Source organism: Sphaerulina musiva (genome assembly GCF_000320565.1).
Source record: "Sphaerulina musiva SO2202 unplaced genomic scaffold SEPMUscaffold_5, whole genome shotgun sequence".
Classification (NCBI taxonomy): Eukaryota; Fungi; Ascomycota; class Dothideomycetes; order Mycosphaerellales; family Mycosphaerellaceae; genus Sphaerulina; species Sphaerulina musiva.
In genome coordinates, this window is record NW_016017387.1 from 45643 (window position 1) to 71984 (window position 26342).

General features: G+C 48.4%; 7 protein-coding genes across 7 annotated transcripts; 3 read left to right on the forward strand and 4 right to left on the reverse strand.

Annotated features, from left to right (window-relative positions):
• Window positions 1–5929: 5929 nt before the first annotated feature.
• SEPMUDRAFT_149064 (MOZ_SAS-domain-containing protein) lies at window positions 5930–7030 on the reverse strand. The gene is made up of 3 exons (XM_016905315.1): window positions 6776–7030; window positions 6618–6709; window positions 5930–6561 (listed from the first exon to the last, which is right to left on the reverse strand). The coding sequence occupies exons 1-3, from the start codon at window positions 6840–6842 to the stop codon at window positions 5935–5937; spliced, it is 786 nt and encodes a 261-aa protein (XP_016760481.1). The 5' UTR covers window positions 6843–7030; the 3' UTR covers window positions 5930–5934.
• Window positions 7031–7455: 425 nt separating this feature from the next.
• SEPMUDRAFT_65353 (Sodium/hydrogen exchanger) lies at window positions 7456–9828 on the reverse strand. The gene is made up of 2 exons (XM_016909715.1): window positions 9630–9828; window positions 7456–9564 (listed from the first exon to the last, which is right to left on the reverse strand). Exons 1-2 carry the CDS (start codon window positions 9688–9690, stop codon window positions 8114–8116), a joined length of 1512 nt encoding a protein of 503 aa, XP_016760482.1. The 5' UTR covers window positions 9691–9828; the 3' UTR covers window positions 7456–8113.
• A 314-nt stretch (window positions 9829–10142) lies between these two features.
• On the forward strand, window positions 10143–13104 carry SEPMUDRAFT_149066 (APG9-domain-containing protein). Its single transcript, XM_016905316.1, has one exon. It carries the CDS (start codon window positions 10382–10384, stop codon window positions 12995–12997), a length of 2616 nt encoding a protein of 871 aa, XP_016760483.1. The 5' UTR covers window positions 10143–10381; the 3' UTR covers window positions 12998–13104.
• A 634-nt stretch (window positions 13105–13738) lies between these two features.
• On the reverse strand, window positions 13739–15498 carry SEPMUDRAFT_149067 (uncharacterized protein). The gene has a single exon (XM_016905317.1). It carries the CDS (start codon window positions 15398–15400, stop codon window positions 13955–13957), a length of 1446 nt encoding a protein of 481 aa, XP_016760484.1. The 5' UTR covers window positions 15401–15498; the 3' UTR covers window positions 13739–13954.
• A 2606-nt stretch (window positions 15499–18104) lies between these two features.
• SEPMUDRAFT_149068 (fatty acid/sphingolipid desaturase) lies at window positions 18105–20040 on the forward strand. The gene has a single exon (XM_016905318.1). It carries the CDS (start codon window positions 18180–18182, stop codon window positions 19893–19895), a length of 1716 nt encoding a protein of 571 aa, XP_016760485.1. The 5' UTR covers window positions 18105–18179; the 3' UTR covers window positions 19896–20040.
• Window positions 20041–21235: 1195 nt separating this feature from the next.
• Window positions 21236–22433, forward strand: SEPMUDRAFT_149069 (uncharacterized protein). The gene is made up of 2 exons (XM_016905319.1): window positions 21236–21657; window positions 21779–22433. Exons 1-2 carry the CDS (start codon window positions 21443–21445, stop codon window positions 21996–21998), a joined length of 435 nt encoding a protein of 144 aa, XP_016760486.1. The 5' UTR covers window positions 21236–21442; the 3' UTR covers window positions 21999–22433.
• A 531-nt stretch (window positions 22434–22964) lies between these two features.
• SEPMUDRAFT_149070 (uncharacterized protein) lies at window positions 22965–24710 on the reverse strand. The gene is made up of 2 exons (XM_016905320.1): window positions 24592–24710; window positions 22965–24531 (listed from the first exon to the last, which is right to left on the reverse strand). Exon 2 carries the CDS (start codon window positions 24494–24496, stop codon window positions 23165–23167), a length of 1332 nt encoding a protein of 443 aa, XP_016760487.1. The 5' UTR covers window positions 24497–24531; window positions 24592–24710; the 3' UTR covers window positions 22965–23164.
• Window positions 24711–26342: the final 1632 nt, after the last annotated feature.

Genomic DNA, 26342 nt, shown 5'->3' on the forward strand with positions numbered 1-26342 from the left:
ATCTCTATCTCCGTCTCTATCTCCGTCTCTATCTTATAGGTAAATATCTATCTATCTCTATCTCCGTCTCTGTCTATATCTTACGGATAGATGTCTATCTATCTCCGTCTCTGTCTCTATCGCTATCTCTATATCGCGGGTAGATATCTATCTATCTCTATCCCTATCTCTATCTCCGTCTCTATATTACGCGTAGATATCTATCTCTGTCTCGGTCTCTATATTACGAGTAGGTATCTAGGGCGGCCGGGGTCGTCGCGGCGGGGAGAGATCTACGCGATCTCTATCTTAATCTTACGGGTAGATATCTATCTATCTCTATCTCGGTCTCTATCTCTATATTACGGGTAGATATCTATCTATCTCTATCTCTATCTCTATATATATCTTACGGGTAGATATCTATCTATCTCTATCTCTATCTCTATCTCTATCTTACGGGTAGATATCTATCTATCTCTATCTCTCTATCTCTATCTCTCTATCTCTATCTCTATCTCTCTATCTCTAGCTCTATCTCTAGCTCTATCTCTATCTCTATCTCTATCGCTATCTCTATCTAACGGGTAGATATCTAGGGCCGCCGGGGTAGTCGCGACGGGTAGATATCTAGGGCCGCCGGGGTAGTCGCGGCGGGTAGATATCCCGGGCCGCCGGGGTAGTCGTAACGGGTAGAGATCCGCGCGTCGTATCCGGGGCAAGCAGGACGTTCCTAGGACGGAGCGTCTAACGTCGGACGCTCCGGTCCTATAGTTAGGATATTCTCTATATTCCTATAGCCGGAGTTAGGTATAAGCGTGATTTTAGTATCGCTCGATACTAAAGTCGTTTTAATCGCTAATACTCTATATTAACATTCTCTAAACTAATAGTATCCCGTTTCCGCTACTAGAATAATAAGTACAATACTAGAGTTCTTATCGCCTAAGAGGCTATAGAGGCTACTTAAGCGCTTCTTAGTACTCTAACTTTATAGGAGATCCTAAGTAAAGACTAAGAGCAGACAAAAGATCTTATAGAACGGATTAGTAACTTAGATACAATTAGCGATAATAAGGGAGATAGGGTAGAGGAGCTAAGGCGATCGGTACGCCTAAGCTTTAAGCTTATACAAGAGTGCCTCCGGGATACTACGAGACGATTATAGCGAGATTGGTTTAAGCTTATATAAAGTTTACCTACTAACTATATTTACCGACTATAGTACTTAAGTTTTAAAATATTACAAGCTATAACCTAGTATATATATTCTTCTATATTTATTTATTCGATCTAACTACTCTCTTTATCCTCTTATCTATATCGGGCTTATATACAGTTTCTTTTCTAATACCTAGTTTAAATATTTTGCTCTTAGAGTACTTAGTTTCTAGGCTTTTTCTTTCTGTTTACGAAAAATCAATATCTAATAGGTACGTAATACCTACTAGGTATCGTAATATCTACTAGGTTTGTACCTAACCCGATAGGTTAGGTATACCTAGCTAAATACCTATACCTAGCTAAATACCTATACCTATTAGATATTGCTAATACCTAACCTACCCTATATACCTACTAGAGTAGGTTGTACCTATAATAAGGCCTACTCTTTATACTCGTCCTCTGCTACTATACGCGGCCTAACGTTTGTATATACTCTTACTAGGAGGGATAGAGGTAGTATAGGACAGCCGTTCGCAAGTATAGCAATCTACGCTAATATAGTAACTTAGTACTCTAGTAATTCCGCGAGTTAAGCGTTTGTAATACCGGCTAGGGCGCCGGGTATTAGTATCGCTCGTAGCGTCGCTATCGCTCGTAGCGTTACTATCGCTCGTAGCGTCGCTATCGCTTGTAGCGTTACTATCGCTCGTAGCGTCGCTATCGCTCGTAGCGTCGCTATCGTTAGTCGTTAGGTTAATATACCGTACTAGTTAGTATATAGCTCTCTACCTATCTTATGTTTATATCGAGCGCTATATACTTGTTTAGTAGCAAGACAGGCGTACTTACCGTATATATATCCCTTGCTATAGTTATACTAGATTGTACTAGGCGGCGCTATAAGGCGACGTCTAGACTACTGCTAAATTAGCTATTAAGGCTCGCTATTTCGGCGCGCGAGCTATATATCGCTAGTATTAATCAATCCTCCTACTACTAGCGGTATCGCGTCGCGGTTATTAGGGTTAAGTCTCTCTACGAGTATTAGTTTACGCTATAAAGTAGAAATACCTATATTAGCTACATACGAGCGTACCTGTCGTACTAAGCCGTCTAAGCGCTTACGGAAACGTACTACGGCCTCTAGTACTCGTATTGCTAGCTCGCTATTATCTAGTATACCTAGAATATACTAGAATGTATCGTAGCTACGAAGTGTTATTACTTTAATACCCTCGAGTTTATAAGAGTAGGCTATACCTATTGTCGTCGTAAACACGCTAGTATATACGCTATAGACGTAGTAACGATCGTTACGAATATGCTCGCGCTCTACGTCTAACTTAGCCTTCTGCTTGTATATATACTAAAGCGCGCGGATTCTAATTATAGTATTAATACTATAATAGAACGCCTTATCGACAAACTGCGTTAAGGAGTTGTTCTATACAACTAATAGCATAGTATTGTATCTGTCGATATAGCTATTATAGAAGGGCCCTAGCTTTATAAAGAAGGTAAGCGTATCGTTACGAGCGCTCTATATCTATCGTTTAAGCCCTACGTAAGCGCCTTCGCTAGCAGACGAGACATTATAGCTATAATAGCGCAGTTGGTTTGTCTATACCTTTATATACTTCTCTTTATATACCTACTAATACTTCTCTAGATAGCGTACTATCTTAAGCTATCGCTATAGCGTATTCTTGTTGTTATCGTTGTCTAATACGTACTTGCTAAGTTCGATAGGCCGCGTAATCTTATCTACCTCGTCGTCTACGTCTACGTCTATATCTATAGCGCTATTAGTACTATTAGTACTATTGTCCGAAGCAGGCTCTTCGCTACGCTACGCTCGCTCTAGTAAGGCGTTATAGGCCTCGTCGAACGCATCCTCGGTACCTGCGTTACGATATACCTTATAGAGTATAATAAACTCGGTAGCGAGTTTGCTAGCGACGTAGCGTATACTGTCCTCGCTCTTCTACTATCCGAATATCTTATATACCTATACCTCGACAGCTGTATCTATATACTAGGTATAGAGTATAGACTAGATATATAGAAATATAGACTCAAGCGCGTTTATTGTAGCTCTATCGCGATCGTAAATAATAATATCCGGCTCGTCGATTTCGTACTCCTCGAATAGGCGCTATAGTATCTTAAATGCCTATTCGTATCTATTAAACGTCTTATCTAGTATTAGTATATACGCTAGAGGTAGGACAATACTAAGGCGTATAATAAAGTCGAAATATAGTAGTAGCAAGCCGGACGAATAAACGTTATAAGTATAGTCGAATATTAGTATATACGTATTATCCTTATAGATACTTACGAGCCGAAGGTACGCGAAGAATACGTAGCGTAGCCTATTGCCGCTAACCTTATAGGCTAAGAAGAAGTCGTTGTCCGTAAGCTCTAAGAGTACCTTGTCTACTAGCGTAAGTATATTGATTATAGTATACCGAATACGCGCGAACTCGTTGTAGATATCGCGTAGTATTAGTACTACCGCTATATCTAATAGACCTGCCTTAGTAATAAACTTATCCTTTGCTATAGTACGCGCTAATTAGGGAGACGCTCTATTCTTGCGACAGCTAGCAATAAATATAACAAACCTATTATAGCGCTCTTAACGGCGGAAGAAGGCTAGTCTAGCTAATAAGATACTAAGGTAATTATGCTTAGTATATTAGCCGAGCGAGAACGTCTATTCGGTCTCTAATAGGTTGTCTTTATTAAGGGCGTAAACAGTTATTGTCGCCTAACAGTCTAACTTCTATATATGCTTCTTCTTTAATAGCTAACGGCTAAGGACGAGTTTGTTCTTCCTATTACCTTTAGCGTACTTAAGTGCGTATTTCTATACCTCGTCGCTACTATTGTACTTTCTACTACTATTCTTTGTCTAGCTAAAGCCGTATCGCTTACTATACGCGTTGATGTATTAATAGGTATCTGACTCTAAGGCGAAGCGCTAGATACGCGGTTTCGGAATCTTATAGCGTATAGTAGACGCTATAGTAATAGAGGCCTCGTCCTTAGTCTCTATATCGCTCGAAGTATCGTCTTCTTCTTTAACAAATCTAGAGCTAATTCTAGAGCGATTAGCGCCCTCTTCGCTATTATTACCTATACTAAGTCTATCTCTTTCTCTACTCTATAATTAGCTCGGTTTAAGGGTATTAGTCGCTACTAGGTTAGTTTCTGAAATCTCTATGTCTATATCTGCTTCCGTAGCTATAACATCGTCGTCGAGGAGTATATTAATAAACTCCTCTAGCTCGGCGTCTATTAGTACAGCGCGCGCGAGCGTCTTATTAAGTATCTCTATATTAATATATAGACTAATAGTAGTAGTAACGGTAATAGTAATAGTAATAGTATTAAGATAAAGTATAAAAGTATTAGAGTATATAGGTTATATAACTACTCCGGACTTTGTATAGCCTAAGGCCTTAAGCTTAGCGTAGGCCTCCTACCGTTTATAATTTAGGCTTCTGCCGTTTATAAAAACCCTACCTTCGGCTCTACTAATTACTATAAAGCCCTCTCTCCTATCGCCGTCCTTAGGTAGACGATTAGATAGGCCTAGCTTATAGTAGGTCGCGGCGTAGCTCTATAGTAAAAGGAGTAGGATAGGTAGAGAACCGGTAGGACTTAGGAATAGCTATAGGTAGTAAAGAGAGTAGTATTAGAAAGCAAGGCATACTATAAGGTAGCGATATTAATTATAGTAGAGTAGAGTATATATCTCTCTACGTCCTAATTATATCTATCCTATCCCTATTATAAAAAGAAGAAAAGTACTCTATATAGCCTACTACTAGAAGTAGTACAGCCTATCTAGGCTACCTAGCTCTCGGCTCTACCCTAATACTCTATATAAAAAAATACGCCTAGTCGCTTAATAATAGTATAGTATACTACTAATATTATAAATATAGTATATATTATAGATAGTAGATATAGCGACGTATTATAGATATAGTAATATATTATAGATATAGTAATATATTATAGATATAGTAATATATTATAGAATAGATACAAGATTAGCTAATAGAAAGGTAGAGAGATACTATTAATTATAGTAGGTAATAGAGTATAGTAATCGCGTTTTTAGTATAGAATAGATATATTAAGAAAATTCTTTATAAGCAGACAAGTATACCTAAGACCTTATAGCCTAAGGTATTAAGAGTTAACCCTAAGAGGCCTTCTACTATATAAAAAAAGCCTTCTACTATATATAAAAACCTCTATTTTCTATACTAATTTCGAAAAGTCCCTTCTTAAACCTATAAAATTAGATATTTAAGTATAATACAAGCTATACTTATATATTGTATGTCTTTCTATATTAAAGAATACAATCCTATATAGAAGTTTGTTTTCCTATAGAGTCTATCTAAGTAGGAATAAAAGTCTTCTAAGGATATAGTCGCAAGCTGCCGGTATACTATCGTACGGTTCGTTTAAAGAAAATATTAAGCAGCTTCTTTCCTATTTCGTGCTTCAGTTCTGTACTCGGTACCCTCTCGTACGGTTCGTTTAAGGAAGATATAAAGTTTCGTACTTCAGTTCTGTACTCGCTACAAGTCGGTATGCTCCTGCGATCGCGCGGAGATGTCGATTCTACGCTACTTGGAGAGGATAGATGCACTCGTTCCCGCCAATCCCAAGGTCTCCTCTATCGTAACAGATTAGTCTTCCGTATGCTATTCTCGGCCGTACAATTACAACATAGATCAGCACTAGGAACACGGATATCTCGTGCTAGACATTGTTGATTTCTTCGTCTTCACTTGCGCTATCTTCTACGAAATGGTCAACATCGACAATACTGTCGAGGCTCACGTTTTGCTTCTCAACCCATGCTCTGACTTTGCTCTTCGACACGACGATGTTCCCACTAGCAGTCTTCCTCTTCTCAAAGACGTCCATTTCTTTCAGCGCGACGACAACATCTTCGGGCATGATCCACGTCTTCTCTGCCAGATCCTTGACACTCAATACCTTCTTACCATGTCCTCCGAGCAACACTTCTCGAGCGACTGCTCCGGTCCAGTATTTGACATAGCTCTTTCTCCCATCCGCCGATAGAGGACGCTCGGGGCCGCCGAAACGGTTCTCCCGTCTGCCCAAGACATACGATGCTGCGATGAGGATTTGACCCAGACCGCGCTGCTTCCAGGGAGGAAAGACTACGATGCAGGCCAGGTTGTTGTTATCCCATGACATCTTCTCTTTGGAGAAGAAGCCGACGACTTCGCCATGGGGGTTGGATTTGCTGGATGGGTCACGAAGGACGAGAGTGTAGAAGAGGAAAGTGGAGGCGTCGAAGAAGACGGATTTGGTCTCTAAGAAGAGTTTGGCGAAAAGAGACAGGTTCTGGGCATACAGCTGTGCACACTGTCAGCACCGACAGGATGTGGCGATGTCCTTACCCGTTGTCATACTTTGTGCTCTTCTCCATCGAGCTTGTGGATTGCATAGTTGTCCTGGTCGTAGATGACTTCGCCGTGTGGTGGCTCTGATTTCATCGGGCAGACTTTCTTACTGCCATCAGCTCACTCTGCGCAACACTCACACACATCCCGTTCCGGTATGGACCTACACAGTGCGCGCTGTACTTCAACAGCTCGTTGGTGTATTTGAAGCAGCTCTGGCAGACATACAGCCATTCCGTCTTCTTCCCGCCGACCATGTCCTCCGGGTAGAAGGACGGGTAGTCAGGCTTGATGTGGTGCTCGCCCAGCACGATATTCCTCACATTCGGCTCCATCGGTCGTCTGGTGGCAGGTCGATGCGGTGATTGTAGGCCGACAGAGACCACGGGCGTCGTAGACACTGCCATCTCGGCTGTTTGCGCCTTCCGGCGCGTGCGTGCAGCAAGCAAATGTAGGAAGACGCGACATGGAGAAGATGAGGTCAGACAAATGGCTCCGTCTTGGCGGAAAATACTGGGATGTACCTGATACTACGGGAACTTCACCTCCCGCTACCTCCTAATTCTTGTCTACCTCTTACTCAAACTTGAACAGCATGGACAAGGCACCTCATTCTCAAAGCTGATGGAATTGCTCTCTATAGTCTCTTCAATCTACCAATTGCTATTGACGGTATGACGGAGCCACAGCTGGACTTATAGAGCCCGAGAAGACTCGTGACGACACAGGATTGGATGGAGTACTACCTGCCAACTACAGCGCTGTATGTCTATTGAAGCTTGAATGCTATCTGTATCTCCTTCACGGCGCTTGGTAGCTCTAGGCACTTCGCACCCTGATGGTCTTATGTGCTAACCTCAAATGAAGAACGCTTGCTGATGATCAACTGAGGGCTCAGAAGTGGCCTCGGCGAGTTGATAGATTACGGAATCTATAGCAGACGACTTCTTCAAGTCACGCCTGCGTGGAGCATGAGATCTTGTTCTCTCTGTCGATCTTCAAGTCTGGTAACCCACCGTCTGGCGCCGCGGACGCTGTTATCGAGGCTTCTTTTTATGATGAACATCCCGCCTGTCGCATCAAGGGCGGCCCCGTAGATACGACTCCGAAGTTCTGTTGCGATTGTAGGAGTTTACATCTCTGCGTGCCTGCAGGCAGCATTTGAGGCGGTAGCATCATGGTCTCCTTGTGCAGTAGCTTCCGTAGATCGAGGGATGAGGTTTACGTGCGGCGTCTGAAGTTGTGATACCGCCATCACATTGCGCGCTGTATGTATTTCGGAGCGACGAATGAGAGTAAAGCTTGACTTCTCCAAGCGCGATGCCAGCAATGGCGGTATCAACATTATGGTGTGCGCTGTGCGGTTAGGATTCAGGTCGGAACCTCTGAGGTGCAGAAGAGAAATTACTGCTTCACCCAGTAGCGCAAGACCACGGAAAAGCCGTTTCCCGCATGCGGTGCATAGAGCGCACACAATTGGCGCCCAGGAGTGATTCACTACTCGTTCACGCGAACGTCTGGCTCTCGCTTCGTAGATGATCTTCGTCATTAGGAGACGATGTACCCGGTGCTTTCACCAGACCCCAATCTCCTTGCGCTATGTCGTCGGCTTTATACTTGACCAGAATGCCTACAGCGATAGGGCCCAAAATGGTGTTCAGCATGATTGCCCAGATGGCAGTCAGGAAACCTGCCTGCGAGACGTATGTCGTGTTGTTGTACCCAATCTCAACGATGAGGAGGCCAATCTCTCCTCGAGCAACCATGGCCATTCCTAGGAGAAGCCCCGGATAGACGCCACCTTTCATCCTGGTGATCCGAGATCGACTGTCTGCGGTCTCAGCGTTCGGCTTGCTCTTGTCGACCTTCGGCCCCAGAGAATATGCCCAGACCGGAATCCAGATGCCGACGAGAAACTTGGCAATCAGCATCAGCAGTGTATACAGCAATCCGCGCCAGATGGCAGCTCCAGTCCAGAGGTCCAGGAATGGGGTAGCGAAGCCGATACTCGCGAAGAACAGAGGCTCGAGAATGTATACCTGGAAGTCCAAGCAATAGTACTCGAATGTGTGAACGAACGTAGGACTTTTATCCTTCTCTCTCTCTCCTTCTTCCCTACTCATCACTACAAAGGGCCCATCCGGCGTCTGCGAAGGCAGGTATGTGAGAAAGACTCCGGCCAGGAAGGCGCCGAAGAGAATGGAGGTGCCAGCATATGCTGCGATGGATATGAACGCCGACAGGATCAATATCATGAAGACGATGTTGAAAAGATGATCAAACCTGTGAAAATATGGCTCGATGAATTTGCGGAACGCTGGCGCGAGTACCCATTTTGACAGAACAGGTGTGAGTATTGTCATCAGAATGGAAGCGACAATCGGACGACCAATGAGCCAGCCCAGATTCACTCCGCCTCCGCTCCCGATGCTTCCCAGATCGTGTATCACACTCGACATCACCAGACCGGAGACATCATCCAGAACAGCGGCGCTCACGAGGATCGCTCCGACACGAGTTTGACTGAGGTCAACGCTCGCAGCAGCACCCGAGATCACCGCAAAAGTCGTTCCGAGCGAAGTTGCAGACAGCGAAGCTCCAATGATGAACGTCTCGACGGCACCATAGCCATATCCGAGATAAAGGAGCAAATAACTGAGTCCAATAGGCAAGATGACTCCAGTCGTAGCCCCGACAACGCTGAGCGTGAGATTTGCACGTAGCAGATCAAGCCTGGTGGAGAGGCCTCCCTCGAAAATGATCAGGATCAGACCAATATAGCCTAGATAGATGAATGTTTCTTGCCAGATATGTTCGAGAATATTGGCCAGAGGGGTGCCATAGATGATTCCGACCAGGATGGGTCCAATGATACCGGCTCGAATGATCTTCTTGGAGATGTAGCCGGATACCCAGAGGAAGGTGAAGAAGGAGATGATGATGAGAATGTCCACAACTATGCACGGACCAATGTCAGTAAGTGAGTCTCCATGGCGTGCGGAATCCCTACTGTAGACTTACTTCCTGGCTCTTCATACTGCAGGAAACGACCGTTTGATTCCGATCCCCCAGAGTCAGACATGGCTCACTTGTAAAGGGCTGTGGCCATCGTCCGTTCAATGGAGGATGCGTCTGTTCTTGTAGAACAAAATGGCACTCTTGGCGTCGGACACGGTGTGTCACTGCGACACAGTGAGTGGCGATAAGGCTGGTAGTGGGCTTGGCAGCAGTCTAGCGGCGAAAGCAATTGGAGGGCGACAAGAGACTGGTATGCAAGATTTTCAACGAGCCGGATGAAGACTAGTCAGGTAGGTGAATGGTCATGCATTGGAGCAGACAGTGGAGAAGCCTGAGGATGTGAATGGACTATGGAGGAAGCTCCGGGGGAGACGCTAGACACTTCGGATCCGATAAGGCACGCGGTCCGAGCCACTATGGATGGACCCTTCGTCATACGGAGCTGTCACCTTCACATGCGAGTGTCACTTGACCATCGCTTTGTGCTCCACCATACCTCCTCTCCTACCTTCACGCGCTCACTCCAACCTGTACACCCTACCGACTCAGAAACACCGACCATATCCACCGACGCTTCTTCTATCCTCCGCCATTCGAGCATGGCAAGCCCATTCGCAGCGACGAAGCCTCCCGCCCGGTGATCGCCCTATCGCGGGAGGTGTTTATAGACGGACGTTTCCTTGAACCTTCGACCGCAACACCGCCGACACCTGAGCCTTTGACTGCAATACCAAGGGTACTACTGATAACTGATCATGGGCGATATGCTAGCATCACGCGTGCTGTCGCGGTTCTTGCCCGTGGCTGAGGGCGATGTTTCAGTCTACGATGGTATGGGACGCAATGCTGTCAGGCGCGGCGGCGACGTGGAGGCTTTGAGACATCATGCATATACGGATGGCTTCCAGGATGACGATGACGACGACGACCCTGACACTTTTCTTTACGACGGTGCGGGATATCAGCCTACCCCGACCGATCCTGACCAAAGCCCTGAAATGATGGCAGCGCAGTCTCGGCAGAAGTGGCAGATTTCAGCTGCAAAGAGGAGAGGTATGGAAGACGAAGACGTACCGGAGTCGTTGCTGTTAGAACCGCGAGGCAAGGCTGGGCCTAGTAGACAACACTCTAAAACCCCAGCGGAGGTTAAGCTTGCCCGCGCAGAGGCCCAATGGAAGGCATCGCAAGATCAGCCCGGGCCGTCTAGGTATGCATCTCGGGCACCCCAATCTTCGCGTCCGACATCGCGGCCTTCGAGAGGTACCGCGGCAACCAGACCGACACTACGGCCGAATCCGCAAGCAGAGGCAACTTGGTTGTACACCAACGCACACAATCTCGATGCATTCCTGCTAGAGGTCTACCAGTACTTTGTCCAGCATGGCGTGTGGTCTATTTTACTATCGAGAGTCCTGACGCTGTTGACCGAGCTGTTCGCTTTCAGCTTTACCATGTTCCTCACCACCTGTCTCGACTACTCAAAATTACCTACGAGTAAGTCAACTGCTGAGATTATGGTGCCCAAGTGCATGGCGAAAGCGCCGTGGTACAAGAGTACCGCGCTTTTCTTCTTCACCCTCTACTGGCTTTTCAAGCTTCTCCGGTACACTAGAGATGTCAGGAGGCTCTTCCAGATGCAAGACTTCTTCCAGCATGTGCTCGGGGTGGGAGATCAGGATATTCAGACCGTGGCATGGGGAGAGATTGTGAATGGCCTTGTCAAAGTGCAGAATGCAAACATTGCAACCGCCGCCGATCCTTCTGAGCAGGGTAGAAAGTATCTCGATTTCAACAAGCCGCGTCAACGACTGAACGCAGAGGCTATTGCCAATCGACTAATGCGACAGGACAACTACTACGTCGCTATGTACAACAAAGACCTGCTCGACTTCACGCTCCCTGTTCCATTCCTCGGCAGACGTCACTTCTACTCGAGGAGCTTGGAGTGGTCGATCAACTTTTGCTTCACTAACTTCATCTTCGATGAGACGGGTAGCATTCGTACATTTGTGCTTGACATCAAGCAACGCCATGCGCAGGTCGAGGCACTGCGAGCTCGTCTTCGAATTGCGGCATTGGTCAGCATCATCGTTGCGCCCTTCACGATCGGATACAACGTGATCTTGTTCTTTTTCAAGAACTATACCGAGTTTACCAAGAACCCATCACGAGCTGGCGCCCGCACCTTTGCGCCGTATGCGGAGTGGAAGATGCGGGAGTTCAACGAGCTTGATCATCTTTTCCGGCGTCGACTTCGCCAAGCACATCCATTCGCCACGGAGTACCTGAAGCAGTTCCCCAAAGACAAGACAGACCAGGCCTTTCGCTTTGTGTGTTTCGTCGCAGGTTCTATTGCCGCTGTGCTCACCATCGCGACCTTGTTTGACCCTGAACTGTTCCTTGGCTTTGAAGTAACGCCTGGCAGAACAGCTATATACTGGCTTTCCGTCAGTCTCGGCGTGTTTGGCTTCGCGAACGGATCCTTGCCCGACGACAACGATCTGCATGACCCGGGCTTTCACATGACAGAAGTCTTGCTCTACACGCACTACATGCCGTCTCACTGGAAGAATCGTCTACATAGCGATGAAGTGCGCGCTGAGTTTTCGGGCATGTTCAAGCTCAGACTATTCGTGTTTGCGGAAGAGCTTCTGAGCTTGATCGTAACGCCGTTGATCTTGTGGCAGAATTCCGGAAAGACCTGCGAGCGGATTATCGACTTCTTTCGCGAGCAAACGATTCATATTGATGGTATCGGTCACCAGTGCAATTTCGCCTACTTCAATTTCAAGAAGCGGAATGATATCGAAGACCCAGCCACGTTCATCCCCGAACCCGACGGACTACGAGACGATCACTACGGACTGAAGGACGACAAGTTGGCAAGCTCGGTGCAGAATTTCATGCACTATTACAGCCATTACAACAATCGTCAAACGCCACGTCGGCAACAGGGCTGGCAACCACCGCCTGTATGGCCCGGTGGTATCCCCGGTGGTATCGCAGAGGAGTCAGGAGACGTACCACCACGACATGCTCAGCCATCGATTCCAAGTCCCCGGAATCTCCCAACTTCTGCGCTTCGCTCCCCCAGGCAGGCTGCGAAAGACGTCCGACGTTACGGCAAGCGTGATCAAACTGGAAGGAGTACGTTCGGTGCCGGTCATCTGTCAGACGTGACCGAAAGCCGAATCATGGCACAAGATAGTGATCTTAAAGACTTTGCAGATGCGCCCGGCATCCCAGCACTCGAGAGCGACACTGATGCCGACGAAGGCGATGTACAAGGCACGCCAGGAATTCTGGGTTTGGCAACACAGTACGTGAAGGCACACACCGAGAAGGCTACAGGACCAGTCAGTATGACATAATACGTTACGGGAATAATAGAAGAGATGAGGAATAATAGAGGTTTACTAGGCATAGCATAGGAAGAATTAGTACTGCTCATTTCGATGTCACTACCTACTCGTTGCATCTTTGCATTCATATACATCTTATAGTAATATCCCCAGTTTCTTTTGATGGCCCACTTAGAACCCCGGCGAAGATTGTACCTCGCATATGCGCAGGTTATTCCCCCAGGCATCGAGCCTGATAGCAGAAAGACTCCAACTTCAATACAAGTCTCACAGCGTCTGCATATTCGAGCAAGAACAGCCGATGTTTTCATCCTATAATTCTTTTCAATACATCATCACTTGACAAAGAGATGAAATGTTGACTTCCTGGGCTCCCTACTTGATGACAGTGATTGTGACGACGATGGCGGTAGCTTGTATTCACCGCCAGTTGGCAACTGTTCCCCTTCGACAGCACGCATACGATAGACCGCAGAGAAGAGTACCGGTACTGCAAGAAGTAGCACGTGCTCTCTCTCTCTCTCTCTCTCTTTCTTTCCTTTGCTCCTGAGGCCTAGGCCTTATCCAATTCGATCATGTTTTGGAACAGACGTGATGGCGGCGTGGGTTTGCCAATATCTGCTCTAGAAGGGGTTGTAGAGTGTTCGCTACAAACTCGTAAGCGTTGCTGTTTTGTGTGAGTCAAATGTCAAGTCAGCTCAATGGGCTCAGCGGCGCCATGTCCGGGGGAAATGAGAGTCCGAGGTGAAGCATTAAGCCCTACACTTCGTATGGAAGAATAGGTATGGGCGACTGTCTGTCTTTCAGTCATATCTACCTTTACGGCTATATCCAGCGCTGGCCCCTGAAGGCGGAATCCTCTTCGGCAGCCAAAGCACTCTTCCTACAATGGACTATTACGCTGCATAGAAACGCCTCGCTAAAACCAATCATCATGACACTCGTGCTTGGCCTCGTATGTCTCTTTCACATCATGAGATCCTCGTCGTTATCAAGGTCCGCTGCATTGGGCATCGTACTTGACGCATCCCAAGTGAGGTCCATGGCATCCGCAGGATCACTGTCAAATCCACCACGCGCGGCGTTGCGTCTGGCGTGTTCAACGTACTCCTTTGTGAGCTGCAGTCGACGATCCGCGTCGCGCACCTGTGTAACTAGAGCTTGTATGCGAAGCGTCTGGGCTTCCAGGTCGCTGTGAGATTCTGAAGATGTGGTGTCGTGGAAGCGCAACACGGTGTCTGTCCCAGCGCCCGAGAGACTTGCGGGAAGGTGGCCCTCTTGCATCATGCGCTGTAAGCTCTGCAACGCGTCGCCAGGTGCGATGTCGAGGAGCTTCGCCATGCGAGTGACAGGTAGGGCAGCGTAGGTCTTTTGCAGATCGATGATCCTGTAGCGCATACAAGCATCGACCATTTCTCTGACAAGTCCCGCATTTCCGTCTTCTTGCACGTCGCGCCAGCCCGTCTCAACATCGGCTTGGAGCTTTTTGAGATTCCGCAATTCGAAGTCGAGGGCAAACTCGTCATACATCCTTGATAACGTCTTGAGATGCTTGAGGACGACCGGATCGTGCGTCTTTGGTTCTGGATAAGGTTTGCCTTGTACGATCAGGCCAACCATCAGCCACTTTTTGTATGCTTCGACCTGCAATGCACTGGCAGTGTGGGATAGAGAAGGCGAAAGGATGACTGCCTCGAGGAATATTCTTGCGCGGTGCCAGATGCCCAAGCCCATGTAGATGGAAGCACCAACGAGGTAGTACTCCAACACTTGCGGAGTGTCCATTCTTAGACTGAAGCCACTCTTTTCTGTGATCCATGCATTGCTCAGCTCATGTTCATCGCTGGGCAGCTCCTCTGGTACACCCTTCTGACTCCTGGCAGGCAAAGCGTAGACATCCTTATCCAGTATGGGAAGTGCCTGACTGGGAACACTCCGCGCCAGACAGAGGCGGACCACTTCCAAGTGCGGAGTGATCAGTGTGCCAGCGGTAGGGTCCAGACGTAGCAGGGCGTTGACGACGGAAGTCAGATCGATATCGTCATTCTGAGTGACACTGCCAAGCAGCCAGCGCCATAGCTTCAGAAAGTCGGTACCGGCATAACGGATTTGCACGGGGTCGAAGGTGGCGAAGAAGAGAAGCGTGCGAGTCTCAAGCACATCAAGATGCTCGTGGTCATCGTTGCTGCTGGCCTCGAGTTGTGCGACCAGAGTGCGGAGGTAGGCGATGGAATTGACGGCAGGGTCCAGCAGCTCGAGCAGGTTCTGCTTCTCTACCTTCTGGGTGTATGTCGTCTCGTCGATGGTCTCCAAGCTCTTCAAGTACTCGTGGATGGCCTTGTCGTAGGACTTGGGCGTGGTGACGGACTTCTCGGGCGGAAAGGCCAGCAGGATGGGCAGGACGTCGGCCATTGGGATCGAGTGTTTAGCGGGATAGAGGGAGCATGCTTTGATCGTGTTGGAGAAGACGTCTTGGACGTTGGTGTGCGGGTGTGCGAAGGAAGGTCGAGTTCTAGGCCTCTTCTCCCTAGGCCTCTTCTCTCTAGGCTTTTTCTCTCTAAGCCTCTTCTTCCTAGGCCTCTTCTCCCTAGGCCTCTTCTCCTTAGGCCTTTTCTCTCTAGGCCTCTTCTTCCTAGGCCTCTTCTTTCTAGGTCTCTTCTCTCTAGGCCTCTTCTTTCTAGGTCTCTTCTTCTTAGGTCTCTTCTTTCTAGGCCTCTTTTTTCTAGGCTTAGCCTCTTTCTAGGCCTCTTTTTCCTAGCTTCTTCTCTTTAAGCCTCTTCTCCCTAAGCCTCTTCCTTCTAGGCCTCTTCCTTCTAGGCCTTCTCTTCTTCCTAGGTCTCTTCTTTCTAGGTCTTTTCTTTCTAGGCCTTTTCCTTCTAGGTCTCCTCTTCTTCCTAGGTCTCTTCTTTCTAGGTCTTTTCTCTCTAGGTCTCTTCTTCCTAGGCCTCTTCTCCCTAGGCCTCTTCTTCCTATCTTTTCTTCCTAGATCTTAATATAGAGTAGAAGGAGAAGGAGAAGGAGAAGGAGAAGGAGAAGGAGAAGGAGAAGAAGAAAGGGAAGGAGAAGGAGAAGGAAAAGAAGAAGGAGAAGGAGTAAAAGAAGGAGAAGGAGAAGAAGAAAGAGAAAGAAGAAGAAGAGGCCTAGAAAGAAAAGACCTAGAAAGAAAAGGCCTAGGAAGAAGAGACCTAGGAAGAAGAGACCTAAGAAGAAGAGACCTAAAAAGGAAGAGGTATAGGGAGAAGAGGCCTAGAAAGAAGAGGCCTAGCCTAGAAAAAGAGGCCTAAAAAGAAGAGACCTAAGAAGAAGAGACCTAGGAAGAAGAGGCCTAGGAAGAAGAGACCTAGGAAGGAGAGGCCTAGGGAGAAAAGGCTAGACCTAGAAAAAAGAGGCCTAAAAAGAAGAGACCTAAGAAGAAGAGACTTAGGAAGAAGAGACCTAGGAAGAAGAGACCTAGAAAGGAAAGACCTAAGAAGAAGAGGCTTAGGGAAAAGAAGTCTAGAAAGAAGAGACCTAGGAAGAAGAGGCCTAGAATAAAGAGGCCTAGAGAGAAGAGACCTAAGGAGAAGAGGCCTAGCCTAGAAAAAAGAGGCCTAAAAAGAAGAGGCCTAGGAAGAAGAGGCCTAAGAAGAAGAGGCCTAAGAAGAAGAGACCTAGAAAGAAGAGGCCTAGAAAGAAGAGGCCTAGGAAGAAGAGATCTTTTCTTTCTAGACCTTTTCTTCTTCTTCTTTCTAGGCTTCTACTCTTTCTCTTTTTCCTTCTCTTTCTCCTTTTTCTTCTCCTTCTCCTTCTCTTTCTTCTTCTCTTTCTTCTTCTCTTTCTTCTTCTCTTTCTTCTTCTCTTTCTTCTTCTCTTTCTTCTTCTCCTTCTTCTTCTCCTTCTTTTCCTTCTCCTTCTCTTTCTAGAATATAGAGTAGAACGAGAAGGAGAATAAGAAGAAGAATAAGGAGAAAGGAGAGTAGAAGAAAGAAAAAGGGAAAGAGAGAAAGGAAGAAAGAGAGAGAATACCTATATACGTATATCTAGACGTATATCTAGAGAGAAATTTAGAGAATAGATATATACTAGTAAGTTTCAAAATCGAAGTTCTTAGAAGGAAGTTTCCGAAACCAAGATTTGGCCTCTTACTAGGTTCAGAGCTCCCTAGGAGATACCCTACCTAGGTACCTACCTTACCTACACTTCTATGTATGTCAGATGCCTGCGACAGCTTCACTGACTCGTCGACAAACGTGTTTTATCATCTTAGAAGAAGCCTAGAGAGAAGAGGCCTAAGAAGAAAAGGCCTAGAGAAAAGAGGCTTAGGAAAAAGATACCTAGGAAGAAAAGATAGAAAGAAGAGGTCTAGGAAGAAGAGGCCTAGAGAGAAGATACTTAGAAAGAAACGATAGAGAGAAAAGACTTAGGAAAAAGAGGCCTAGAGAGAAGAGGCCTAGAGAGAAGAGGCCTAGAGAGAAGAGGCCTAGAGAGAAGAGGCCTAGAAAGAAGAGGCCTAGAGAGAAGAGGCCTAGGAAGAAGAGGCCTAAAGAGAAGAGGCCTAGGAAGAAGAGGCCTAAGAAGAAGAGGCCTAGAGAGAAGAGGTATAGGGAGAAGAGGCCTAGAGAGAAGAGGCCTACTCCTATATATAAGGTATCCCTTTTCTCTTTCTATATATAAGATATTCTCTCTTCCCTTTCTATATAGGAGGTATCTCTCTTCTCTTACTATATAAAAGGTACCTATATCTTTGCTTCCTACCTAGGTACCTAGGTACATCTCAATATATATAAATATACATACAAATATAGACGTAAATATATATATAAATACGGATATAAATACCTATATAAATAAGTACGTAAATACGTATAGAAATATATGCGTAAATGCGTATAGAAATGCGTAGACTATAACGTAAGATTGAAGATCGAAGTTTCCGAAACCCAAGTTTCCGAAAACTAAGATTTGGCCTCTTGCTAGGTTCAGAGCTCTGTCTCTCCGGCTAGTAAAGCTAGTGAGTGGCCGGGGCACCGGCTAGTCGGATACCGAAGAGCCCAACCCTGCATATGCCTCGCCCGCATGGAGAGCTTCTGTCAATAATAAACTCGTCTGATGAGATGGTAAGACGTCTCGCTTTTCTCTCCATGTCTTAAGACTTGATCTGACCGCGCATACTGGACACTCATTTGCCTGCCTTCGTCCTCGTCAGCGTACCATGGCCACGCCTCGCCACTGCAGTCGCTACAAAGACGTACTGCTCTCTCGAGCCAACATCGAAGCATTGATTGCCACAGGACGCAAGGTGGTTATCCTCGATGGAGCTGTGTTGAAGGTGGACGCATGGCTTCCATACCATCCGGGAGGCGACAAGGCTATCCTTCATATGGTCGGCAGAGATGCTTCGAACGAGATCAAAGCCTTCCATTCGCAAGAGACGCAGCAGTTGATGCAGAAGTACTGCATTGGCAAGATTGAAGGCCAATGGACGGACTTTGTGCCTCCGATACAAGGGGGTGAGTTCAGGACAGAGGAGCAGCAGCGGGCAACATCATCATCAGTGGTAGAAGAGCAGGACGAGGAGGATGAAACACAAGACTCGTCGGCAAGCTCCCAGACATCCTCGCCACTCTTTGAAGCTTCAGACCACGACCAAAGTAACATCCGCAGGCGGAGAGGAAGCTGTGCTGGAGCGAGCGAATCTTCTGCAACATCGCTTGATACGCTCGCTATTGGGGAACCAGCGATACATGACAAGAGGGAATACCCGGCAGAGGAGCGAACACAACAAGAGCGTGACCATGACCTCGCAACATACCCCTCACTGGACCAGAAGACGCAGGCAACAATCATACACAAGTACAAGGAACTGGACGAGAAGCTGAAGGCTGCTGGTCTGTATAGCTGCAACTACACAGCCTACGCCATCGAAACAACACGTTACACCCTCCTTGCTTGCTTAGCTTACTACTTTCTCCAAAAACAATGGTATATCCTCTCCGCCGCCTTCCTGGGCATGCTCTGGCACCAACTCGTCTTCACTGTCCACGATGCAGGCCACATGGGTATCACCCACAACTTCCACATCGACAGCACCATCGGAATCCTCATTGCAGACTTCCTCGGCGGCCTCTCATGCTGCTGGTGGAAACGGAACCATAACGTCCACCACATTGTCACAAACTCCACCGAACACGACCCAGACATCCAACACATGCCATTTTTCGCTATCAGCCACAAATTCTTCTCCAACTTGACATCAACATATTACGACCGAATCATGACCTACGACCCTTTCGCACAATTTGTACTCAAATACCAACACTATCTGTACTACCCCATCCTCTCCTTCGGCCGTTTCAACCTCTACGTCCTCTCCTGGCAATACATTTTCTTGGGTCAAGGTCCTCGCAAAGGTCCCGCCTGGTGGCATCGCTACCTCGAAATGGCCGGCCAAGCTTTCTTCTGGTACTGGTTCGGCTATCTCGTCGTCTACAAATCCGTAGACACCAACCTCCATCGCTTCCTCTACGTGCTGGTCAGCCACGCCATCACCATGCCCGTACACGTACAAATCACGCTTTCTCATTTCGCCATGTCGACTTCAGATCTTGGCGTGGCGGAATCTTTCCCGCAGCGCATGTTGAGAACGACTATGGATGTGGACTGTCCGACGTGGCTGGACTTTTTCCATGGCGGATTGCAGTTCCAAGCTGTCCATCATCTGTTTCCGAGGATGCCGAGACATAATCTAAGGACTGCGCAGAAGTTTGTCATGGAGTTCTGCGAAGAGGTGGGGATTCCCTACACGATTTATGATTTTGCGGAAGGGAATGGAAAGGTCATTGGGAGGTTGGGGGATATTGCAAAACAGGCGAGAATCATGAGCGAGTGTCAAAAAGCAGCGTTTCGGGATGTGATAGAAGGGCATTGAGGAGCCAGACAGCACAGCTTGATGATGAGTATGCAGGCATGCTATAGTCCTGTGAGCGGCAACGAACAGTACGTGTGCGTGTGTGTGTAGATAGACACAGGGCTTGCAGAGGAACGACTCCAGCTCCCATTCAATCAGATCTGCGCCATTTCGTATTCCTGGCACGAGAATTTTCGTTTTGCACTAGGCAAGGCAGGACCTTTGTCGTCGCTTGCCCCTAGTCAGCGAAGCCAATAAGCTCTGCTGACCATACTGCCTGAGCAACCGAATGTCTTGATAGATGTTATTGCCACATCGCCATTCCAATCAGCCTCACAGATCGAGCAAATTCCTATACTCCAGCACCAGCTATTTGGGTAGTGCGAGTTGATGAAGCCATGGCCGCCATAACGGCTTGCATGAGTACAACAAATCTGCAGTGACTGGCATTTAATGTGTGAGAGCAGGCGCAGCGAAACTTACAAGTACGATGTAATCAATCCTCGAGCGACACCGCAATTCATCCGTCGCTAAGGTAGAAACGTTCTTGGGCACTTTCCAGCGAGCAGCGATTCCAGAAGTTAGTTTCCGGCCCTCTCCTCACAACTGCCCGGACACACAGACATCCTTTTCCTGCTGGTCCACAAAAGGATGTTGTACGCCCAGCTTACACAGAGTAGTGGATAGTGCAACCCCAGCGAATCTGTGGGTTTCACTTCGTCCTTCACTTCGGTACCGAGTGGAGTGCGTGAGTGAGTGAGCTGACAAGCAGCTGAAAGCTTGTGACGCCAATCTCGATAGCGCCCGCTGCGTCGAAGCGAGAACAGGTTAAACAAAAAAAAGCCATCGGTGAGCGCCACCGAGAGCGGTACGCTATCACATGCCATCGGCCATGTGAATACGGTGATGAGACTCATGAGAGGTGATTCTACGGGTTTGGTACGGGTACTAATGATAGAAGGAATACGGCTGAGAGCATGGGTAACATATCAGACATACCTGTTTTCGATGAAGTTCCTTGGCAGTTGACATCTCGTGACTTCGTGACACCCTGTTGTCTCGCTAGCTTTCGTCTTGGTGCTGTGGAAGATTGACCTGGGAATGTGAGTCTGAATGTCTGATGATATGGGATTGCCTCTTCATGTGAGACAACAGGTGAGAAAAGAACAAGACCCGGCCATGACGATGGATGGAGGTGCAATTAAGGTAGTTTTTTATAGCTGGAAAACGTGTCAACCATAAACCAGTACCTTATCCCACTTTTTCGACGCGATAGTCGTGATCCAGGGTCCATCCGGCTGGTGCATGCGTGGGTTTCAGGAGGGCCATCAGCAAAGCAACTCTTATCTAACTCACAAACGCGACGTCGCATAAAACTACTTGACAATCTCAATCGTCTCTCTGACTACAGGCTCCTTTCAGCGATCTCTCACCGGCCACGTGCCGAATCCTCAGTACTGCCTGCCATCCATTGACATCCGCCGTGAACAAGCCGTCGAGAAACTTTGTGGAGGAGATCGCCCGCCCCGCACCAGAAGCAGAAGCATACGATCGCAAGCAAAGCAACCATGGCCAACGGAGTGAGCTTAATACCGTTGTTCATCCTGTTTGTGGTGGTGGGAGCGTTCGCCTTCGTCGGCTATCAGATCTTCCTCTGGTCGGGCGAGCTCACGACCAAGGGCAAGGAGAAGATGGAGAAGAAACACATGACATTCAAGGACGGCGGACTCCAAGTGGGAGTGAAAGACCGATCGGCGGAACAGGCTGCGGATAAGGCGCAAAGGTGAGTTTGTCATCGAGAGGAGAGGAGAGAATGCGAGAGGGAGAGAGGACAAAACCACTTAGCTCAAAAGGAACTCATCGCTAACCCTCGACACTCCCTTTTATTTTTCTTCTTCCCCCAGCGTCCTCGTCAACGCCTGGCAGAACGCCGAACTGCCCGCATACAAATCCCGTCTGGGCTGGAACAACACATATCAAGACCCCAAGAAAGCAAAGTCAGGGGGAGGAGGCGCATCAGCAGCAAAGAGTAGTGCTACATCGCCTGTAGCGGGTGTTCCAGGCTCGGCTCCCGAGCATCGACCAGGCGCGAAAAGAATCCCAAGTACGCCTGGTTCGTGGTGATGAAGCCAGCCAGCCAACCAACCAACCAACCAACCCTCCTCCTCCCCTTACGACCCACGAACGAGCGATGTGGATTATCAGCGATGATAGGTGATTGAAGACGGGGAGTTTACGCTGGACATGGAAGGTAGGTATTGGTGGAGCAGCACGAATGGACAAAATCTGGGAAGAAAGAAAGAAAGCAAGCAAGCAGCTATGATACATCTACACCAAGGGCTCTCTCTCGCACGTCTATGGTCGCGAAAGTACATGCCTACCTACCTGACAGCATCAGTCAGTCAGTCAGTCAATCAGTCAGTCAGTCAGTCAATCAATCAGTCAGTCGTCCGTGTCTACCTGACTACCTGACTACCTGACTACCCTTTTGTGCCTGCCTGTCTGCCTGCCTGCCTGTCTGCTTGCTCACTAGCTTTCTCAAGGTACATCTCATTACATGATAAATACTACCTTCCCTCACCTCTCCTCAACAGTACCTACCCCAGTGAAAGCTCGGCGCATATGCCCCCTTCCCTTACCTTCCAAGTTCCCTTACTTTACTTTACCTGAAACCTGATGCCTCGAAATGGAAAAAGGCCGTTGTTGTTGCTGTTCTTGTTTACAAGATGACCATTCTTCCATCTATCCACTCTACACCTGGTAGGTTCCACATCCTTAGATTACTGTGACATGTGCACATGCTCTATGATCTCAGAAGAAATATACAAGTTCCTCGGCACAATGTCATGTATTAAAAGGTACATGTATGCCCGTATTGAGGGTTAGGTGGGTAAGGAGCTACGTCAAGTGTTGGAGCTTACCTCATCGCTCTTTACGTAGGAGGTACCGTAGCAGCAAAGTATGGAAGGGACCTTACCCACCTACCACGCACCTTCCGCAAAGGTTACAATGTGCACATACCGTATTAGGCTATTAATGAGCACACTCTTCACGAGCTCAAACTAAGGTAGTAAATGCAAGGATTCATGATCGTTGATGGGATAGATTCACAGTATATGGTCGTTATGGCGGCAATATGGCCGGCAGGCTCAACTTGGCAACTCCCTTCGCTCATATCCAACCCATGAATTCGTAACAACACCTCCAGCGCCATCGCTAATTGAGCACTGAAAATATCCAAAAGTCTACCGAGCTATGCCTCTAGCGGTTGCTTCCCGATTCCCCGCAGGTTATGAGAAGTTATGCTTCAGTGTAGTCTTGTCCAGAGTGCGAATCGTTTGCATATCGCGGCTAGCCTCAAACCCCAGCTTGGATGTGGGAATGTCATGCAGAGCGGCGCGAGCGGCAGTGCCCGGGCTTCTGCTGCTGGCACGAACCGGGGGCGGACCGCCTTCGTTGAGCATCGCTGATATGCTGGGAATGGTTTGTCCAGAGGATACGACGGGTGGCGATGCGCCTGCGGAAGCTTGGGGCTCTGACGGCGACTTCAGATCCGACGATGATGAATGTTGGCTATCCGCGATCTGCGCAGAATCAGATGCTGCAGGTGTGGGTTGTTGCGTTTGTGGTTCTGCCTGCTGCTGCGATTGCTGGCCATACGAGGGAGTAGAGGGGTAGGGCGGAGCCTGAAGTGGAGGTGGCTGGTACGAAGAATGCGCCGAGTGGTAAGTGGCGGGTGGAGGTGGATAGCTGTGCCCATAGCTGCTATGCGATTGCCCATAAGGAGCTGATGGTGGCGGAGGAAGACCGCTGTTGCTCAGTGGCGGCGGTGGCCTATCAAAAGCCGTCATGGCAGGTGGTCCGCCATACGAAGTCGGCGGCGGTGGGTAATGCATGCCATGTGCATATGGACCATGCGGGTGGTGATAGTATGGCGAGTAGGCAGGAGGCGGTGGCGGAGTATGCATCGGGCTGGGTGGCGCCCAACCTGGGTGCGCATAGTACGGCCGACCATACTGAGTGGGTGAATGCGTGTAGCCTGGATAGCCCATAGGTCCTCGAGTTACAGCGGGAATGTTGCTTTGCTCGTGCACGGTCGAATCTGGATACATGCCCTTCTCCGGTCGAATGTGCCTGAGCTGCGGATCGTTGGAGGGCGCCATCAGACCATTCGCAGCGGTCGACGATCGAGAGAAATAGCTGATCAAGTGCAGATGTTGACCTTGATTGGTGGTAATGCTGAACGACTGCTTCATCAGACCATCGGGCTTGTAGCGATACCCGTCTGGCCCGCCATCGGAGTCGTTTTCCGGGCCCATCATGCCGTCGCGATTGGCATTCTTGTCGAAGCTCGAGCCGCCACGTTTGCCTTCCATTTCGCGATAGGTGAGAAAACTTCCCGAAACGCGACTCGCGGACCAGGACTTTCCGTCCGTCCATCGTCGCATGCCAGCTTCACGCTCGTCCCATACAAAGACAGAGCCGGACTTGATAGATTGCCGCTCCTTTTCGGACAGACGTCGCTGCACACGTGGGAGCAGTCCGATGCGACACGCCTCAAACAAGATGATGGCGTCTGCTGGAGCTCGCACATGACCATGATAGGTCTCCATGCCGTTCATGGTGCGGTAGAGCTGACGAGGCCCAAGATGACAATCTGCAGTGCTGTTAGGAGGTGCAAAGGCAGGCAGAACTTGAAGGGAGGAAAGTGACGTACTTTTGATCCGCGTCGAACAGCAGCGAGTAACAGACGGGAAGGTTCTCGTGTGCGACGGAAAGTCCGACGATATGCACGGTATGTGGTATTGTAGCACACGGGTTGGTGGGAAGAGACTCAAGAGAGAGGGAGAGAGAGAGAGAAGCAACAGCAGCAGCAGCAGCAGAAGCAGGGTGTTTGGGGTGGATCATGGATAGAAGGTTAGAGTTAAGAATGAACTAGCCGAAAGTATTGGCGCGACGCATAAAACTGTGCTTGGCGGACTAAAACTGCCTTGTACCGCTCCGATCCGCGCGCGGCGTTGTAAGGAGCGAGCGGAGGAAGCGAGAGGAAGAAAGAGAGAGAGCCCTAGAGAGAGGCAGAGAAAGAGGCGTTTGCTGCACAGACACAAGAAAGAGACACACGACATGCCGAGGGTACCACCAGGTATGTACCCACTGATGAGATGAATAAAACACCCCCTCAGCGCCAGTCCGACAAACTGACTGACAGTGACTGTCACGGCACGATCAGCCGCTATGGGCTGGTCCTGGCGGCCGAGGTGGACAAGCGAACAGCAAGTGTCTTGTACATTCTTGTGTAGTCTTGGCTCTGTGACTCTCTCTGTCCGAGCCGTCCCTCACACGACACGTTTTGTGGCGGCCCAGAGAGAGAGGCTTGCATTGACGTTATCTCTAGCCTCTAGGCGGGCCTCGGAGCGTGGTGGCTCTCTCTCTCTTTTCTCTCTCCTTCTTTACTGTGGCCGACCGGTGGATGAGCAAGAGAGAGAGACACACAGGGAGAGAGAAAGAGAGATCCTCCTGACCGCGGCGCTCGTATGCAGTGAACCCGTACCGATGGCTGATGATGATGATGATTGCACACGGCAACACTAAGCGACGGGCATGACCAGCATATCGTATGCTTCGGCGAGTGTGGACAGTCCCCGACTTAGTCTTACCTCCTAGTCGCATGGTATCAATCGCAGCTGGAAGCATGGAAGTACGAGCTGCCGCTTCCGGACGCTCGATCCAACAACGGCTTTGCACGACTAGCGGAAAAGATAGCCGAGAGAAAGAGAGAGAGAGAGAGGAGCATAATCGTGCTCAGTCCTGGTCAAGACTTTTAACCTTATACTCTAAAACCTACCCAGGCGCTAGGAACAGGGAGGGAGGGAGGGCTGCTGCTACTGCTGCTGCTGCTGCTGCTGCCTCCCACACCCGAGACGGAAACGAGATGGTGCCTTTGCCAACGGTGAGCAGCAGAGCAGGTCCGCGTGCGTTTATACCCACTCCGTATCTGCAGGTGGGTGTAGGAGGTACAGTATGGCGTCTCTGTGACTTCTTCTAGTTGGGCCTAGTGCAACGACGATCGTTTGGACTGGCTGAATCTTCGATGCCCGTAATGATGGCGAGCTGTGTATGTTCAGCATCAGCATCAGCCTGTTCTTCGCCATGGTTCTCTAAAGTTGCTATGGAGTCTCGGGTAATGTATCCCTGCTGTAACCACTCCCTTGTACATCTCACAGCCAGCCAGGATTGTGAGAGGAATTTGCAGTAGCGTCCAACGAATAAAAAAGGTACATGATGTGTACCCTATAGGAAGTACCACGTCAGCACAAACAACAGTCTCGATCCAGTAGTAGCCGATAGGGCTATCTTCTGTAGATGCATAATAATAATAATAAGACTCGGTGTGCCCTAAGAGCGCCTCTCGCATTCTTGGCCGTATGCATACCGTGATCATCGGGACCACCACATTGATCCTGTTGA

Coding starts and splice junctions, on each gene's coding strand:
- SEPMUDRAFT_149069 (XM_016905319.1), top strand. CDS start 21,443: ATGGCCAACGGAGTGAGCTTAATACCGTTGTTCATCCTGTTTGTGGTG. Junction 21,658..21,778: donor GCTGCGGATAAGGCGCAAAG/GTGAGTTTGTCA, acceptor TTCTTCCCCCAG/CGTCCTCGTCAACGCCTGGC.
- SEPMUDRAFT_149070 (XM_016905320.1), bottom strand. CDS start 24,496: ATGAACGGCATGGAGACCTATCATGGTCATGTGCGAGCTCCAGCAGAC.
- SEPMUDRAFT_149066 (XM_016905316.1), top strand. CDS start 10,382: ATGGGCGATATGCTAGCATCACGCGTGCTGTCGCGGTTCTTGCCCGTG.
- SEPMUDRAFT_149064 (XM_016905315.1), bottom strand. CDS start 6,842: ATGGCTGTATGTCTGCCAGAGCTGCTTCAAATACACCAACGAGCTGTT. Junction 6,710..6,775: donor TGAAGTACAGCGCGCACTGT/GTAGGTCCATAC, acceptor GCAGTAAGAAAG/TCTGCCCGATGAAATCAGAG. Junction 6,562..6,617: donor TCGATGGAGAAGAGCACAAA/GTATGACAACGG, acceptor CAGTGTGCACAG/CTGTATGCCCAGAACCTGTC.
- SEPMUDRAFT_149067 (XM_016905317.1), bottom strand. CDS start 15,400: ATGGCCGACGTCCTGCCCATCCTGCTGGCCTTTCCGCCCGAGAAGTCC.
- SEPMUDRAFT_149068 (XM_016905318.1), top strand. CDS start 18,180: ATGGCCACGCCTCGCCACTGCAGTCGCTACAAAGACGTACTGCTCTCT.
- SEPMUDRAFT_65353 (XM_016909715.1), bottom strand. CDS start 9,690: ATGTCTGACTCTGGGGGATCGGAATCAAACGGTCGTTTCCTGCAGTAT. Junction 9,565..9,629: donor GCAGTATGAAGAGCCAGGAA/GTAAGTCTACAG, acceptor GTCCGTGCATAG/TTGTGGACATTCTCATCATC.